The sequence below is a fragment of the Arachis ipaensis genome, chromosome B06, assembly GCF_000816755.2.
Source record: "Arachis ipaensis cultivar K30076 chromosome B06, Araip1.1, whole genome shotgun sequence".
Lineage (NCBI taxonomy): Eukaryota > Viridiplantae > Streptophyta > Magnoliopsida > Fabales > Fabaceae > Arachis > Arachis ipaensis.
In genome coordinates this window covers 128,621,805-128,637,629 of record NC_029790.2, presented here as the reverse complement: position 1 = coordinate 128,637,629, position 15,825 = coordinate 128,621,805, and the positions used below count along the sequence as shown (strand labels likewise).

The 15,825-nt window shown below is 33.3% G+C and overlaps 2 protein-coding genes across 5 annotated transcripts; one reads left to right on the top strand and one right to left on the bottom strand.

Annotated features, from left to right (window-relative positions):
- LOC107605167 (serine/arginine-rich splicing factor RSZ22) lies at positions 464-4,067 on the top strand. Of its 3 annotated transcripts, XR_002349416.1 has the most exons (7): positions 464-613; positions 957-1,067; positions 1,311-1,399; positions 2,328-2,544; positions 2,881-2,994; positions 3,274-3,508; positions 3,596-4,067. XR_002349416.1 is itself a non-coding variant. In XM_016306945.2 (6 exons), the coding sequence occupies exons 2-6, from the start codon at positions 979-981 to the stop codon at positions 3,308-3,310; spliced, it is 546 nt and encodes a 181-aa protein (XP_016162431.1). In that variant the 5' UTR covers positions 464-613; positions 957-978; the 3' UTR covers positions 3,311-3,806. The 3 variants fall into 3 exon arrangements, 2 of the variants coding, with proteins under 2 accessions (XP_016162431.1, XP_020960772.1); XM_016306945.2 differs by having other exon boundaries at positions 3,274-3,806; XM_021105113.1 differs by lacking the exon at positions 464-613 and adding an exon at positions 637-759 and having other exon boundaries at positions 3,274-3,806.
- Positions 5,669-7,467, bottom strand: LOC107647528 (probable purine permease 9). 2 transcript variants are annotated; one of them, XM_016351600.2, is made up of 2 exons: positions 7,337-7,467; positions 5,669-6,900 (listed from the first exon to the last, which is right to left on the bottom strand). In XM_016351600.2, exon 2 carries the CDS (start codon positions 6,872-6,874, stop codon positions 5,765-5,767), a length of 1,110 nt encoding a protein of 369 aa, XP_016207086.1. In that variant the 5' UTR covers positions 6,875-6,900; positions 7,337-7,467; the 3' UTR covers positions 5,669-5,764. The 2 variants fall into 2 exon arrangements, with proteins under 2 accessions (XP_016207086.1, XP_020960771.1); XM_021105112.1 differs by having other exon boundaries at positions 5,669-6,903; positions 7,337-7,465.

Below are 15,825 nucleotides of genomic sequence, written 5' to 3'. Positions count from 1 at the left end.
TTATATTGTGACAGTGTATACTAGATTTTAATTTTAATAAATTAAAAATAATAAAAAATTAATAATTTTAAAATTTATATATTTTATGAGTTAATAATCCTAATATATTTTCAGAATTAATTAATTTAAATAAAAAATTAATTTAAATTAATAAAAATTATTTTATAAAAGGTTTTTATTTTAATTAAAAACACGATTGTTGGAACAATTTTAACACCTATTTAACAATGATAGAAATATATTTATTATAATTTAATAATTATTAACTACTCTATTTTTTAATAAATATGTAAAATATCAAACATTTAAGTTAATATTTATTATTATAGTTGATTCTTTATGAACAATAAATTAAATTTAAAGATAAAATTATTCTAGTATATTCTTTGTTTTATTAATATAATAATAAAAGATAAAAATTCCCTAAATCAATGATGTCCAAAATATGACCGAGAAAATGACGTGGTGAGAAAAGGGCGTTATAAATTTGAAAATTCTACGCTCTCACACTCACGCGGCGTGCTTTGTAGGTTTGTTTCGTACTCAAAGCTCTCGAATTTGAGCGCAGGAGGCTGCTAGGGTTTTTCGCTTCTTCTTCCCCGCATCGCTTCAGGTTCAGATTTCTTGTCTAACTACGAATATATAATCTTCCATTATCCTCTTCACCTTTCAAATTCGCTCTCTTTAATTTTTTTTCTCTTCTTTCCAAAACCTAAAAGCTCCCTTTATATTTTACCCCAATTTTCCTAGAACTCACAGGTTTGGGTTTAGTTTTCTTGAAAATCTTCTTTATTATTCAAATATTTTACTGTATTTTTAATCAATTTGCGTTTATTTCTTCTTTTTTTGTGGATTATTTTTTAGAAGAGGTTCATTTTTTCTTGATTTTATGGACGTTTGTACGGATTCGAATCGAATTTTGGTTTAATTTGTGACTTTGATGTGTGAATATGCAGGCACTTGTTAAAGACTGAAACGATGTCCCGTGTGTATGTTGGTAATCTGGATTCAAGGGTCACAGAGAGGGACCTTGAAGATGAATTCCGTGTTTTCGGAGTTATTCGGAGGTAAACGAAGGAACTTTGGTTGATAAATGATAATGTTTAAATTTGGGGTTTTTCTTGAAATTCATGCTTGGTTAGTTGTATTTATCTTGATGATATTATATTGTTAGGCAATGAATTGAAATCACTCAATTATGTTGGTTAATTTACCGGTTAAAATTTTAAGGCATTACAAATTTTCAGTTTTTTTTTTTTCTTTTTATTTTTCTCCTTTCATTATAAGTTTTGTGGTTCATGTGTGTGCAGTGTTTGGGTTGCAAGGAGGCCGCCTGGTTATGCTTTTATTGACTTTGATGACAGTAGAGATGCGCGTGATGCTATTCGTGAATTGGATGGTATGTTTTTGAAGAATTGTTGAAATGCATTAAAATGATGAACATTCATTTACCAAATTTGCAAAGCAATTTAATCTTATCTGCTAATGTATTATTTGTTTTTACCCCTTTTCCGGTTTGATATGTTGAAGGGTTTTCCTCAACTTCGTATTTAACTCTACTTTCTCGTTTGAGGGAGCTCTCTTTCTTCTACTTCTACTTCTGGCTTGCAAATGTCTTATGCAAGCAGGCCTGCAGTAATGGTTTTTTCGTTAGTCTTCATCAAAGTCTGCTGATTTGTAGAGTTTGACACTTTGACTGCATGTAAAGAGAATTAAGAGTATGAACAGAGGATATGCACTGCTTTGGAGTGTTATGGCAAGCTACACATCTGTTGCATAATGGGTTTGTTTTATGAGATGTGTGCTACTACACTTAACCCATGGGCCACGTGAGTGCTGCCTGTGTTCTGTATGTCCCCCTAAGAGCTATATGTGCTCCAATAAGTCGTTATCGACCAGTGGTCAAATGAACTTCTGAAAACATTATGGTAACACAATTGTCTTTACTCAGAATGAAGAACTTTGTTCCCACTTTTGCAAAATATGATACTACTGTGTTTTCACAGATTGTATGATGGTTTACTTATCCCCAAGTTTGTGTGCATGTTATATTATCTTATTATGTTGTTTTTTTGTATTGTAATAAGCAGTGCTCATGTCTAGTTACAAGATTTATCATAACTGAGACTGTCAGCCTAAAGATAATGTTCTTGCAGGGTTATGGTTTGATTAACCAAGATTTTTCCTTTTTAATTATTGTGTGAGGAAACCATAAAAAAAACTCAATATCTGTTTTGCTGGAAGTTTTCTCTTTTTTAATGTTTCTATTATGATTTTTATCCTACTTCATATTTTCTTGATATTTTCATTTTCATTCTGTGGAGCAGGCAAGAATGGTTGGAGGGTAGAGCTTTCTCACAATTCAAGAGGTGGAGGTGGTGGCCGTGGAGGTGGCCGTGGTCGCTCTGGTGGTTCTGATTTGAAATGCTATGAGTGTGGTGAACCTGGTCATTTTGCTCGGGAGTGTCGCTTGCGTGGTGGTTCAGGAAGACGTCGTAGCCGCAGCCCACCCCGATTCCGTAGGAGCCCAAGTTATGGTCGGAGGTGAGTTTGCTAACCTATATTCTAACTTAACCTAGTGTGCAGTTCTGATAGCATTGGTTAGTTTATCCTTATGATAACATTATATTGTGTTTTTTATAACTAATGATTGTTCCCCGAAATTGTTTGATAATTCTTTGTGCAATTGTAAAATATATGGATGTATATGAATGATGTTTTTGTATAAAATTAGTTTTTCATTATTACTGTAAGTAGTGAAAGATGAAAGTACAGGTCATAATGTTGCCGTCTATATTTTGCATTTGAAATTGAAAATTGTATGTTTTGATAATCCTGATCATTGCTTTTTGCCCCACCCTTTTTATTGGCATGAATCAGAAGTTACAGTCCCCGTGGACGGTCCCCTAGGCGCCGCAGTTTGTCACCTCGTGGACGGAGCTACAGCAGGTCACCTCCTTACCGTGGACGTGAGGAGTTACCATATGCCAATGGGTTAGGTTTCTTCCTGTCTTTAAATATTTCGTAGCCCTTTCCTTCCTGTGTATTGTTAACCAATGTTGCTTTCTCTCTGATTCTGTTTTGAGGTTGTAGTTTCTACTTTGCAGTGCTTTCTATAAGATTCTGTTTTTAAAGAGGAATGACAAATTAATATATTGAGTGGAATATTTAGGACCTGAACTATGCTTTAATTAAAGATAGAATCTGTATTCAAGTTTTTGCTCTGTGCCTGACTTGCAAAGATGACTTAAGATTCTTCTTAATGGCATGCAGAAATGGCATTAGGGAACGTCGCCGAAGCAGAAGTTGAAATTTAAATGTTGGTAGCTGCAGTTATTAAGAGGATAATGAAATTATGTTAATCAATGGTGCTTGGACTGCACCATAAGTATGTTTTGTTGGGCAATGCCCTGAGACTCCACAGTTCTACTCTTGGATTGGATTAGTTACTTGAATTCTCGGCTTGTGTTGCTTTTATCTATGAAGAAAATTTTTAGTTCCATTGCAGGTAATTGTTCTTTTAAGGTTGGTTGATACTAATCTGTTGAAGAGAGTTCCAGATCTTTCTAAATATATGCTTTTCTTCTGTGTTGAGGTTTCTACTGGTACTCTGCTTCATTGCTTTTCTGCTTCTTCGTTCAGTGGATTGTAGTCTCTGGCTGCCCTTCTCTGCAATTTTCGATTTTTGAATGGTTGTGGGTCATAGCTGGCTACATACGCTGCATGCTTGTTTCATTGACTCGCCACTTGCAATGTGCACGCGCCAAAATTCTAATGGCATTTGTTTTTGTTAACATGAGAGTTTTTGCCCTGCATCGAATATAAGGGTTAGTCGGCCTGCATCAAACACTTCTGGCAGGTACTCCTCTGTTGGGCCGGTGGGTTTTTTTTGACATGTTAAACCTAGGTATCAGTGAGTGTGGATGGGAATTTCAATAGATAAATCTCAAATTATTGTGACCAAAATCATAACTATGCTGTTTAGAGATCATGACCCTCATTCTATGCCCTTTACATGTGATACAACAAAACAACAAAAAAGAACTTAACCTTCAGTTGGATTCAAATCTTTTGTCTCCCTTTTCTGTTTGCTTGAATACAATACTGGTGTTGCTTTTCCTTTCTGCAAAGAAAAGCATGTTGCATGCTTAAAATCGTTGGTGCTACTTATTTCAAATGTATTGAATTTTATCATTCATCCCCTGGTTTTATGGGTCTTATTAGTCGACTCTTGATTATGTTAACTTCTCTACCCTGCTAAACCACCGTTGTTAAAAGAGGTACTGGCGTAGGGCCACTATCCCTTTGGTTATTAAGGAATCAGGATACAAAAGTTTGATATTCAGCTTTCTTTGTCATCTTCTCTGCTGTTTGTTGGATTGTGTTGTGACTGATGAGGTTAACAAGGGATTGTCCAAAGAAGTTTTAACGGTTGTCGATTCTGAAATGTTACAATAGTCTTGTTGGAGAAACTTCATATTGCTGTGTTTACTTTTTAACAGTCCTTAGTATACCTAATGTTACATAATGTTAAATTAGGTATACTAATGTATTGTTTTTGAGAGAGAAATTTAGGCAGTAATATTTGTAGTTTGATGAAACGTCTGGAAAAGCGCATCACGATTAAATTCACCCGTCGAAAGAATTATAACACCTTAAAAAGGTTGTAATAAAACTTCTCCTTGCATGAAAGCATTGTTTTACGAAGAGTAAACTACCATTTGTGGTTTTATATTTACAAATGATTTATGGTTTAGGGTTTCTGTCAGATAAAAATATTTCGATGTTATTTTGTTTATGGGAAGAATGGATAATTTATTCCTTTTGTATTACTATAAAGTTAGTTTTGTTTATTTATAGATATATTTGTCAATGTTTTTTTACTTTTATAGGTAAAAATAATTTATTATTTTATGAATGAAAAATCTATTCATAATCGTTTAATAGCGTAGTATGTCAAATTTTTAATTTGTTTTTCCATTTTATTTTAATTTAATTTAGGTATGTTTTAAACTTTTAATAAAGTCAATTGAATTCTTTTTCACGGCACACTAAAATTTGCACCCCGTTGCATGTAGGGATGTCTATAGATCGGATCGTATCCGCAGATCTGCGGTAAATATCCGCATCCGATCCGAAAATTGCGGATACGATCCGATCCGCAAATTGATCAATAAATAAGTTTAAAAGTATGAAAGAAATATTTTTATCGAATTCTTTTACATAAAAATATGATTAAAAAGAGAAGGTTTAATTATGCGGATATATCTGATATCTGATCCGATCCGCATCCGATCCGCGGACACTCCCAGTTGCATGGTGTGCGCTAATGGGTTAAAATGACGTGTACGGTAAAAGGCATCACTTGACAAATAAATTAATTTGATTAAACGGAATATTAAATTTTGAAAGTGTATCTGTATTATATTTTATGCGTATTTTTGTACGTTCTTCCTATAAATAGAAGTGACTTTTAGCTTTTGAGAAGTGTTCATGTTAGTGTTTTGAAGAATGTTTAATGAATAAAGTTGAGTGGTATGGACATGTATTTCTAGACAAGGGTGTTTCATGGACAAGGTTGGCATGTACGCACACAGTAGTGTGTTTTGTGCATCAACGAGTGGTTTTGTTAACATACAAAGTATTGACCTATGAATGAGAAGGGAAATAAAGAAATTAAAGGACTAAATCTATTGTTGGTATAATTATTTTTACATATATGATAACGCAGGTTCCCACTGAAGCAAGCTTCCCATATCCCAATTTAAGCATTATTTTCTTCTAATGGTGAAGATTTGAGAAGGTGATCAGCACTATTTCTGCTGATAGTATTGGAGTTCCTATCATGATGATATACAAAGGTATGGTAAAAGTATGATACAATTCCCCATATAGCTAGAGCCAAAGTGACAGCCTTTATCCCATGCATTTTGTCATGAAAAATGAGCACTGCCAAAATTGGAACCAAAGGCACATTCAAAACGGATATGGCATTGGAAAAAAGGGAAGACACCTCAAAAATCAACCCTAAACAACCAACATGAAAGAGTTGCCAATTTATTGCTGTGAATGCCAATGTTAGCAAATAGGATGCCTTCCCCATTTCATACTCCTCCATATCTTCATGCAACTTACTCCATTCTCCACTCCCAAATAGTCCCACTAGAGTAATACAAGTAGATATGAAGGATCCATAAATTGTCACATCTATAAGCACTCTCATAGTGTTCCTTTTCAAAACCTTCACAAAAGCAAGTTGTATAAGGGAAAGGTAGAATCCATACGCCACGGACCCTGCTATCGTCGCTATTACTCCCACCACATAATGTCTCCTAGGGTTTCCGGTAGAAAAAAGTGCGCTTTCGGGTTGAAAGGCGGTGAGGGTGGTAGAGATAGTTAGAAGGACTAGAGAGTTTAGTATGTAGGGAGTGAATTTCATTGAATTAAGGAAGAAGGAGAAGAAAGCATTGAAAACTAACCTAGATGAGGTAACTAGTGCAAAAGTAGAGAGAGGAAGATAAGCTAACCCCATTGAATCAAAATAACAAGCTAATGACTCAACTATACCAAGTGTGACATAGATAATTGCTAGCATTAGTGTAGATGGCTCTGAATGAAGAACATTGATATTGTGATTGTCTTTTGGTGTTGATGATGAGATGCAATAATAAGGTAGTAGAATAGGGAAACCCCCAACTTGTACAAGTGTTCCAATCCATTTGCTTTTTCCATGTTTCTCATAGTACAACCTTCCTAAGATTGTTGCAATTGTTTGGCATGATATCACTAGCATGGCATATAAGGACAATAGCAACCAACGGTAGTTTCTTCTTTGGCTCTTGTTTCTTGTTGGTCCAAAACTGCTATCCTCCATTGGTTTTGTTTCTTTGGAAACTTTATCTACTAACAAGCATACATGTCAAGCTATATATACAGTGAAAAAATCTTCAAAATGGAGGCAAAAATAATAATCTAGATTCTAGAGCACCTCAGTTCAACCATATATTTTCAAACAATATTGGTGAAAGATGAGACTTAGTTTAAGAGAATATCTCATTTAAGTACTTTCTGAAATTTTTGTAATCATCAAATTGAATTTTGATTCACATGTTTCATGCCTATATCTTATAATCACAACCAATTGTATTTTATCGTATAATAAAAATAATTAATTTTTAAATTTATTATTTTAAAAATTATCTAAACACATAAATTTGATTAGATGACCGTGTAACATATATAATTATTAAATTTTTGTAAGTGCTACCAATTTCTAATTTCATAGCATAAGTTATTGGTTTATCTTCTTATTATTGAAGATGAATCTAATACGTACCAGTTATACAAAGTGGCACTTTTGGAGTTTTGGTTATCTGATCTCATGTCAAAACTAAACAAATTTGAAGAGAGAGAGAGAGAAAGAGAAAGAGAAAATAAGTAATTAAGGAACTGTTATTTCTTCAAAGAAAATTTATCTTGATTGATAAGTATATTAATTTTCTTATTTTGTTCACACGAATTATTGGCGCTTCGTTTCCTTTAAAAAACAAAGTTCAATTATGGATTACAATAGAGCTAGCTTCTAAAAGTGGAATACTATCCATCTCCATGAGTCTCCACGCTATATCTTTTGTGTCTGTAAGATTCATTCATTATTTAAGGGTTTTTCTTTTGTTCTTTTTATTTATGACCTTTCAACTCTTAACTAGAGCCATTGTCTTAGTAACTTATTCAAAAATATTATTAAAAAATCAGTCGTTAAATTAATTATTACGTATTTATATATTAATATAAGTGTTATTTAAATAATTTATAATATATTTATATTTTAGAATAAACTATTAAAATAATATCAAAAATTTATATTGTTTTAAAAAAAATTGAGTAATTTTTTTTAACAATACAATCAAAATATTTCTCTTCTATATATGTCAGTAACAATTATTTAAAAATTTACTTCTTATACAATTAGAAGCAAACTTTTATTGATATTCAAAGTTAAAAAAGTTCTTTCAATTAATGCAGTTGCTGCGAAAAAAACTAAAACTAATTTCAAAAGAAGATAAATAATACTCTTTTGAGTCGATTTCTAAGAAAAAAAATATCAATTTCATTTAAATTAAGAATTGATCATTCTAATGAACATCTAATATAAATTCTTAAATTGACTATTAAGTACTAAAAATTGAGTAAAAAATTATTTAGAGTCAAATTCAATAATTTAATAAGAACAAATAAATATTATTATCATGTATTACGCAAAAAAATTTCAAATTATAGCGAAAATGTTTGCCCCCACAACAATGATAATAGATATATCATATTTTGATACAAGATTTTGGAAGTATTATTAGAAAATTAAAAACTCTTCATCCTTAAATTTTATATTTTATCTCAAATAATTTTTTTAATTTTATTGTGAATGACCATATTATTGTTGATGTGCTATCTCCACTCGCCATTATCAATTAACTTTCCTCGATCTACGGCTCAGCCTTGCCCACCCGCAGTAGCATCCTCCTGAATTTTGATCTCGATAAAAAACACAAGAGAAAGATCAGTTATGATTTACGTTGGAAGAGGGTTGAAAAAGAAACTCTAATTTAATAGAAGGTCCAAGAGAAAAAGTTAGGGACTAATCTGATGTCCCTTAAATTCAAAATGACTTGGTTTGGAGTTGTCATAAAATAACAATACTAATGTATTTTGAGAGCAACGCGTATCACTTTACCTGACACGTCACATCTACAACCTTTATGTAAGAGAGCGAGTATTTTGTGAACTGGCTAAACCTGTAGTAAAAATGTATATGGTATATATTTAAGAATTTTGGAGACTAATTTAATTAATTTTTTTAGAGGACAAATTTATAAATAAAATAGTTAAATTCTTAGAGATTTGTCTGAAATATTATTCTATTTTTTATATATAAAAACAAATAAATAGTTATGTGGCACTTTTAGTCCAAAAAAAAAATCATATGGCACTTTAAGATATAACAAAAAAAAAATATAAAATCCAAGTACAATGAATGAAATTAAATATTCTATATATTGAAATATTTGATTTTATAGAATTTTAATATGTAAAAATATAAATAAATTTTAATCACTTTTCTTTTTAAAATTATACCTATATTCTAATATATTTTTTCAAGCTTGAACCTTAATAGGGATGTCAATGGGGGGCGGGAGATACCTCTCCGTTCCTACCCTCAAATTTTGTCCCCATCTCTATTCTAATCTTGTCATGTCTTCATTTTCGTTTTTCGTGTTTTTTGCGGGACCCATTTTTCATATCTTTGTATTGAACATTTATATGAAAATTATAGTAAAAAGTTTTAAAAAATAAAAAAAAATCACAAAATATTATTACAACACAGAAACATATCTTATTCAAGATTTCAACCTACAACTCCAAAAATATAAAATAACAAATCATAGTCTATAAAACAAAATCTTAAAAATACAACTTCCATTCTAAAAAAAGCCATAAAATAAAGTCTTCAACATCAAATATATTTTTTTTTATTGTCAGAATACAACTTTCAGCAAAAAAACTCCATGTCTCAGTTAAAATATAACACAAACATAAATATGTTAACATACATCATAAACAAAAATACCATATATTAAATAAAAATTTGACATAATAAAAAAATAATTACCTAAACTCCTAAATCCTCCGTATCCATTTCATAGTCCCAAGAAATTAAAATTTTCGACTCTGATTTATCTATATTATATCAATCAACAATTCACAAAAGTTAAATTTAACATGAAATTAAACTTTAATACCAAATAAAATTTGAGTTATTAGTACTTTTCACCTGAAGAGTGTATCCAATGTTAAGTGCAAATTAACGCCTCAACAAGTTCACATCACAATTTATTGTGATGTGGATGTATAACTCGACCACGAGTACTAAAAGCGGACTCTGAGACAACAGTAGAAATGAAAATGGCTAAAAAATCTCTTGCAATCTTTTGTAAGGTTGGATATTTTATTCCAATATTTTTTTCAGTAGCCAAAAATATCAAATTTTTTTAAATTTGTTTGATCTACCATAACACTCTCTTCTAAATAGAAATCCAACTCAATTTTCGCAGCACGGTCTTCAGATGTATCTTCCACAAATTGCAAATAGATAGAGTTAATTTTTTTTTGAAAATCCTTCATCATGTCCAACATTAAAGTAGAAGCTGAACTATCATCATTTGGAGCTTTTCTTTTAACCCTAGCCTTAAGTTAATATTCACATACTAATTCTTCCATCATTTTTTTGACCTTGCTCAGATAATTCTCGCTTTGAGATCCATATATTTTAGGAAAAAAATTTTCAACAATTTCATCTTATATCTAAGGTTTAAGATAGCTCACACAGCCATGACTTCATTAATTTGATCCCAATACTTTTTAAACTTACTAATCATATTTGTTGCCATTATATGAATCATGTCATTAGGACTAAGCATCCACTCATTCAATATCAATCTCATTTCACACACCTTGGAAAAGTACAAATTTGTGGTTGGATATAAAATGCCAAAGAACAATTCAGTCACACTATAAAAGACTTCTAATTTATCAACAAGTTCATTTACTATTTTTCACTCATCATCAAATAGTACAACTTTATACAGAAATTCACAGTGCCTTAAACATTCAAAAACTTCTTTATATGGCAATGCAGAAGTAAGTATTAGATAAGATGAATTTCATCTAGTTCTACAATCAAGTGCAAGCTTTCTCCTATAACTAATATTCAATTGCCTACAAATATCTTCAATTTTTTCTTTCCTCTTTTGTGTTGCTACCCAAAAAAATTATCTCTGATTTTTTCAATGGAATTATATATTGTATTCATGCCATCTTTCACAATCAAATTAACAATGTGAGCACAACAACATATGTGAAAAAATTCTCCTTTCTTAATAAAGTTAGATGGTGAAATCTTATCAAGTACAAGATGAATCATGGCATTATTTGGCCTTCCCATTCCTATCGAACCTGATAATCTTTGTACTGTTTTCAATATTGATTACTTTGGTCCCCTAACAGTACTAATCAGGCAAATTCTAATGTGATCATGCAAGTACTTAGTTCCTTGCTTCGTGTCACCACTACAAGAAAACACGTCTATTGCCACGCTTTTTGAGCTACCGCCACGCTTTTGAAAGGGTGACCTATGAAAGGGTGGCGGTTGCTCTATCGCTACGCTTTTTTCAGTCTATCGCCACGCTTTTTTTTGGCCACGCTTTTTTACAAATGGGCACTTTTAAAAGCGTGGCTGTAGGTGGGAGATATGGCCACGCTTTTAAAGCATGGCTGTAGGTGGGAGATATGGCCACGCTTTTACAAGCGTGGCAGTAGACGAGATATGGCCACGCTTTAAAGCGTGGCAGTAGACGAGATACGGCCACGCTTTTAAAGCGTGGCCATAGTAAGATATACAGCCACGCTTTAAAAGCGTGGCGAAAGCCTTGTTAAATTAAAAAAAAATTCTTTTCCTTGCTTGATCTTCATTGCTACACAATATAAATTTTTAATCCTTTTTTATTACCAAACCTACAAATATAGTATGCAATTTTTATTACAAGACATATCAAACAATAATTAGTGACATATATAATTTAGGGCAAGTTACTTAAATAAATAAATTTGAGAAAAGCTTTACTCAAATGTGCAAAACTGGATATGGTTACCCGTATGTGCAAAAACTGATTATTATGTAAACCGTGGCAACCCACCACGGTTTCACATTGTTCATAAACCGTGGTGAGTCAAGGCGGATTATGAAGGAGAATTTTTGAACGTAAACCGTGGCAGGTCACCACGGTTTACTCAGGATTGCTGGCGTGCATAAACCGTGGTGAGTCACCACGGTTTATGAAGAGATGGCGAAACACATAAACCCCTATGGGTCACCACGGTTTATGTGTGTGTGTCTATATAAGTAATCCGCGGAAGGTTAGGACGGATCACTTGTTGAATCACAAAAAAAGGAAATTGTTGTTGTGTTGAGAGGAAATTTTGGAGGCTTGAGGGGGAAGTGGGTGATGGAACCAATGGAGGATGAGAATCGTTTGTACCGACTAAACGGCATCGCTCACGTGGCAGGATATATCGACCAAGAGGTAAGTTATTGTTATTATTATTGTTATCAAAATTCATAGTAATATAACAATTGATATTATTAGGAATATTGTTAGTGAAAATATTTTACTATGTTTATTTGTGTTGTTATTCTGATTAATGTTATTTACATAAATATTGATATTATTATGGTTACTGTGATTGTTGATGTTGGTACTGTCATTCATCCGGAAATACTAGCTGACGAGCATCGACGCCTATGGACGACCGTCACTAGCCTCATATATTTTGCTGCGATCGAGTGGCACCAGGTCGATAGTACCACCAACTCGAACAGGAGACGTCTTCAGCACCGTGATTGTTCCCGGCATTGTCGCCTGGATCCCTAGGATCCAACATGGCAACTCCGCGTAAGACTCTTCCCAATCTCCATATATTTGTGCCACTGCCTTCTGCTTAGCCATCCAAACCTTCCTGTAACTAGGCCTGAAACCGTAATCAGCTTCTGTCGCTTGTTGAAGTACCTTTACCGTAACCACAGCATCTGCCCTAACCATAGGAAGAATCCTCGCACAGATAACGTGGTAATCCAGCTGACGGTGATCACAATTTCTTCACCCACTTGCTACCCAAAACTCCCAGCTTCTCCAAGATGCTGTTCTTCAGATCTGACAAAGTCATCAATGAACTAATAAAAATACTTAGTGGTTCTTTGTCGGTAAACTTCACACCGTGGCTTTTACTTTTTTTTATTTTCCCAGAGCAATGCACTAGGGCAAGAAAACTCTCTTCCTCACTAGCCATTGTGACAATGATCTCTTATGAGCTAGAATCACTCGCATATATATAGATTTCCAGTGATAGTAAACCGTGGTGACCCATAGGGGTTTATGTGTTTCGCCATCTCTTCATAAACCGTGGTGACTCACCACGGTTTATGCACGCCAGCAATCCTGAGTAAACCGTGGTGACCTGCCACGGTTTACGTTCAAAAATTCTCCTTCATAATCCGCCTTGACTCACCACGGTTTATGAACAATGTGAAACCGTGGTGGGTTGCCACGGTTTACATAATAATCAGTTTTTGCACATACGGGTAACCATATCCAGTTTTGCACATTTGAGTAAAGCTTTTCTCAAATTTATTTATTTAAGTAACTTGCCCTATAATTTACTATAATTGTTTTATACATTAAAAAACTAATATTTAAATACAAAATAAATCTCGAGTTCAAATTCCAAAACTAAAAACCGAAGAAAAATACAGAAATAATACAAGTTAGAACGGCTCATAATATATCAAATTACACTAATAGAGATGCTCATAAGCCTAAATACTTGGTAAAAGATCAGAATCAACCTAAAACTGCTCCACTTTGTGCATTAAGCGTTCAAGTTATCCATTCCAATACTAGCCTGCAGCAAAATATCAAGAACAATAAAGCAACAGAAACTAAACTATGCTCACTGATTGGTAAATACAAATCTAAAAGTACAATAACACCAAACTAAACTATGCTCAAAATACCAAACTAAAAGCAACAGACCTTCTGCAAATTTGATTTAACAAATGTTTTCCCAGATGGAGTTTTGTTCACTGATTCTTGAGGGAGATTAAGTTTTCAAACATCTTCAGAAGTCACCTTAAAACAGTAAACAAGAAGTGCTCAAAAGTCAAAACTGTTACCCAAAAAAAAAAATCAATGAACCCCAATGAATAAAAATAAATACAACAGGGGATAAAAAAATACTAAGTTGCTCGTGGTAGCAGCTAGAAACATGAAGAGTTAAGATTTATCAGGGTACAATAACATAAATTATAGGCCATCATAATAGATGGATGTAGTGATGCAAAATCTATTGTAGCAATTGGCTTTTCATAGAACCCAGCTCTTGCCTCCAATACCTGCAAATTGCAGAAGTTAAAAGAATCATGATCTTGTGCTTGACAAGCAAAAGTTGGATAAATAAACATCCAAACGGAAAATAAGGAAAAGGCTGCCAAGAATATATACACTTAAAATCATGCTTTCAGTTTTTTTCTTTTATTCTTTTTTTTTGTTATTTAAAGAGGGATAAGACAAGAGAAAAGTATTTTAAGAACTCCGATTTAATACAAGCAGAGGAAAAAAGCGTGGCCACATGCCTTTTTTCTTGTAGTGCACCTCCGATATTTCTTTCGCAATATCTACATATTGCCTTCCACTTTCCATCTATTTGTTCCATCCTAAAATGCTTTCAAGCCTGGGAAGTTAATCCTTTTTTGTTAGGACTGCTCTGCACGCTTTGGTTAACTTCTTGTCCTCCCTCTTGTATTTTTTTTTGTTCTTCCTCTTGTGTTTCTTGAAGACTTGCTTCAATTGCTTGACCATCATCACTTTGTGTTGATTCTGTCTCATTATTATTTTCAATAGGAGTTGAGCTAAAATTATCCATCTTGTACATAAACAGCAAGATTTAATACAGAAACAATAAATTAAGATTCAATATAGAAACACTAAATTAGATTCTAACTCAACTTCAGATACAAAGATAAAATTCAGAAAACAAAAAAAGATTAAATCAGATACAAAAGAATACATAACAAATCAGCAAAAATGGCAAAAAACAGAGAAGGATAAAAGATCACTAATTAATGATAAACAACAAAAAAGTAAAATAGGGCTTCTTTTAATTAATGATAAACCACACACTACACGGTCATGGGAGTTTTTTGTATTGCAAAGGAGGAATAGCATGAACACAGCATGGCAAAAAGGGAGATATGGTGAAAAATTGGAAATACAATCATATATCTGTAAACAAAACAGCCAACAAAAACATAACCGCATTCATTAACAAAAACAACAGCCACCAACATCAAAAAATCAAAATCAAAATCAAATTCATAGAAAAAATAGAATTTTAGAATATAAAAAATTATATTATCAGAAACTAATTATTAATTAGCATGAAATCAAATTAATGAAGTAAAATGTCAAAATCCAAGTAAAAAAAAGGAGAGAGCAGCTAATATTACCAGGGACAAGGGAGAAATGGCCGGAGAGGTGAGAAACACCGGCAAAGAGAAGAGCAGAGACGCAGAGTAGCAATGCAGGACAGCGGCGGTACAGGAGTTGAACGGACTCAACAGAGAAGCAACGTTGGCGATTGGCAAAGGAAAATGGGTAAAGATAAAGTCGCAACAGTGCAGCAGAGGGGAACGGTATGGTGCGGTGATGGCGCCGTGCAGGACAGGGAAAAGCGTCGGGAGAGAGAACGCCGCAGTGCCTGGTGATGGCACGGTGAGTGGGACGGCGTGGTGAGACAGACAGTAGTGAAAAAGGTGTCTGGAGGTGGCTGGCTGGGTGTAGTGAGGATGGAGAGAACGCAGAAGGGGGTGTCGCGAGGAGGGGCGAGGGTGACTGGGTGAGTGGCATGGTGCGGCGCCGGATCGTCGGTTAGAAAATTTTTGCACAAAGATTGTGATTACGTCGATAGTATAGTCACAACCGACAAACAACACCCGACCAAAGTTTGGAATAAAAAAAATGTCACAATTCAAAACCATTATAAACCGGGAGTTTTGATTCCCGGATCGTCTCCCAAAGACCTAGTGATCAATGAGTGTGCAATTTTGGTTGTGAAGGCAACAAGATTTTCAATAAAAATATGAACAATTAAAGGAATAAAAGAACATTCAAAATTACAAGTAATGAACTAATAAAGGAATTAAAGAACTAGCTATGT

Bases quoted from the DNA above. Each gene is read 5' to 3' on its own strand.
- LOC107647528 (XM_016351600.2), bottom strand. From the start codon at position 6,874: ATGGAGGATAGCAGTTTTGGACCAACAAGAAACAAGAGCCAAAGAAGA.
- LOC107605167 (XM_016306945.2), top strand. From the start codon at position 979: ATGTCCCGTGTGTATGTTGGTAATCTGGATTCAAGGGTCACAGAGAGG. The intron at 1,068-1,310 runs GTAAACGAAGGA...ATGTGTGTGCAG, and splicing joins GTTTTCGGAGTTATTCGGAG to TGTTTGGGTTGCAAGGAGGC. The intron at 1,400-2,327 runs GTATGTTTTTGA...TCTGTGGAGCAG, and splicing joins TGCTATTCGTGAATTGGATG to GCAAGAATGGTTGGAGGGTA.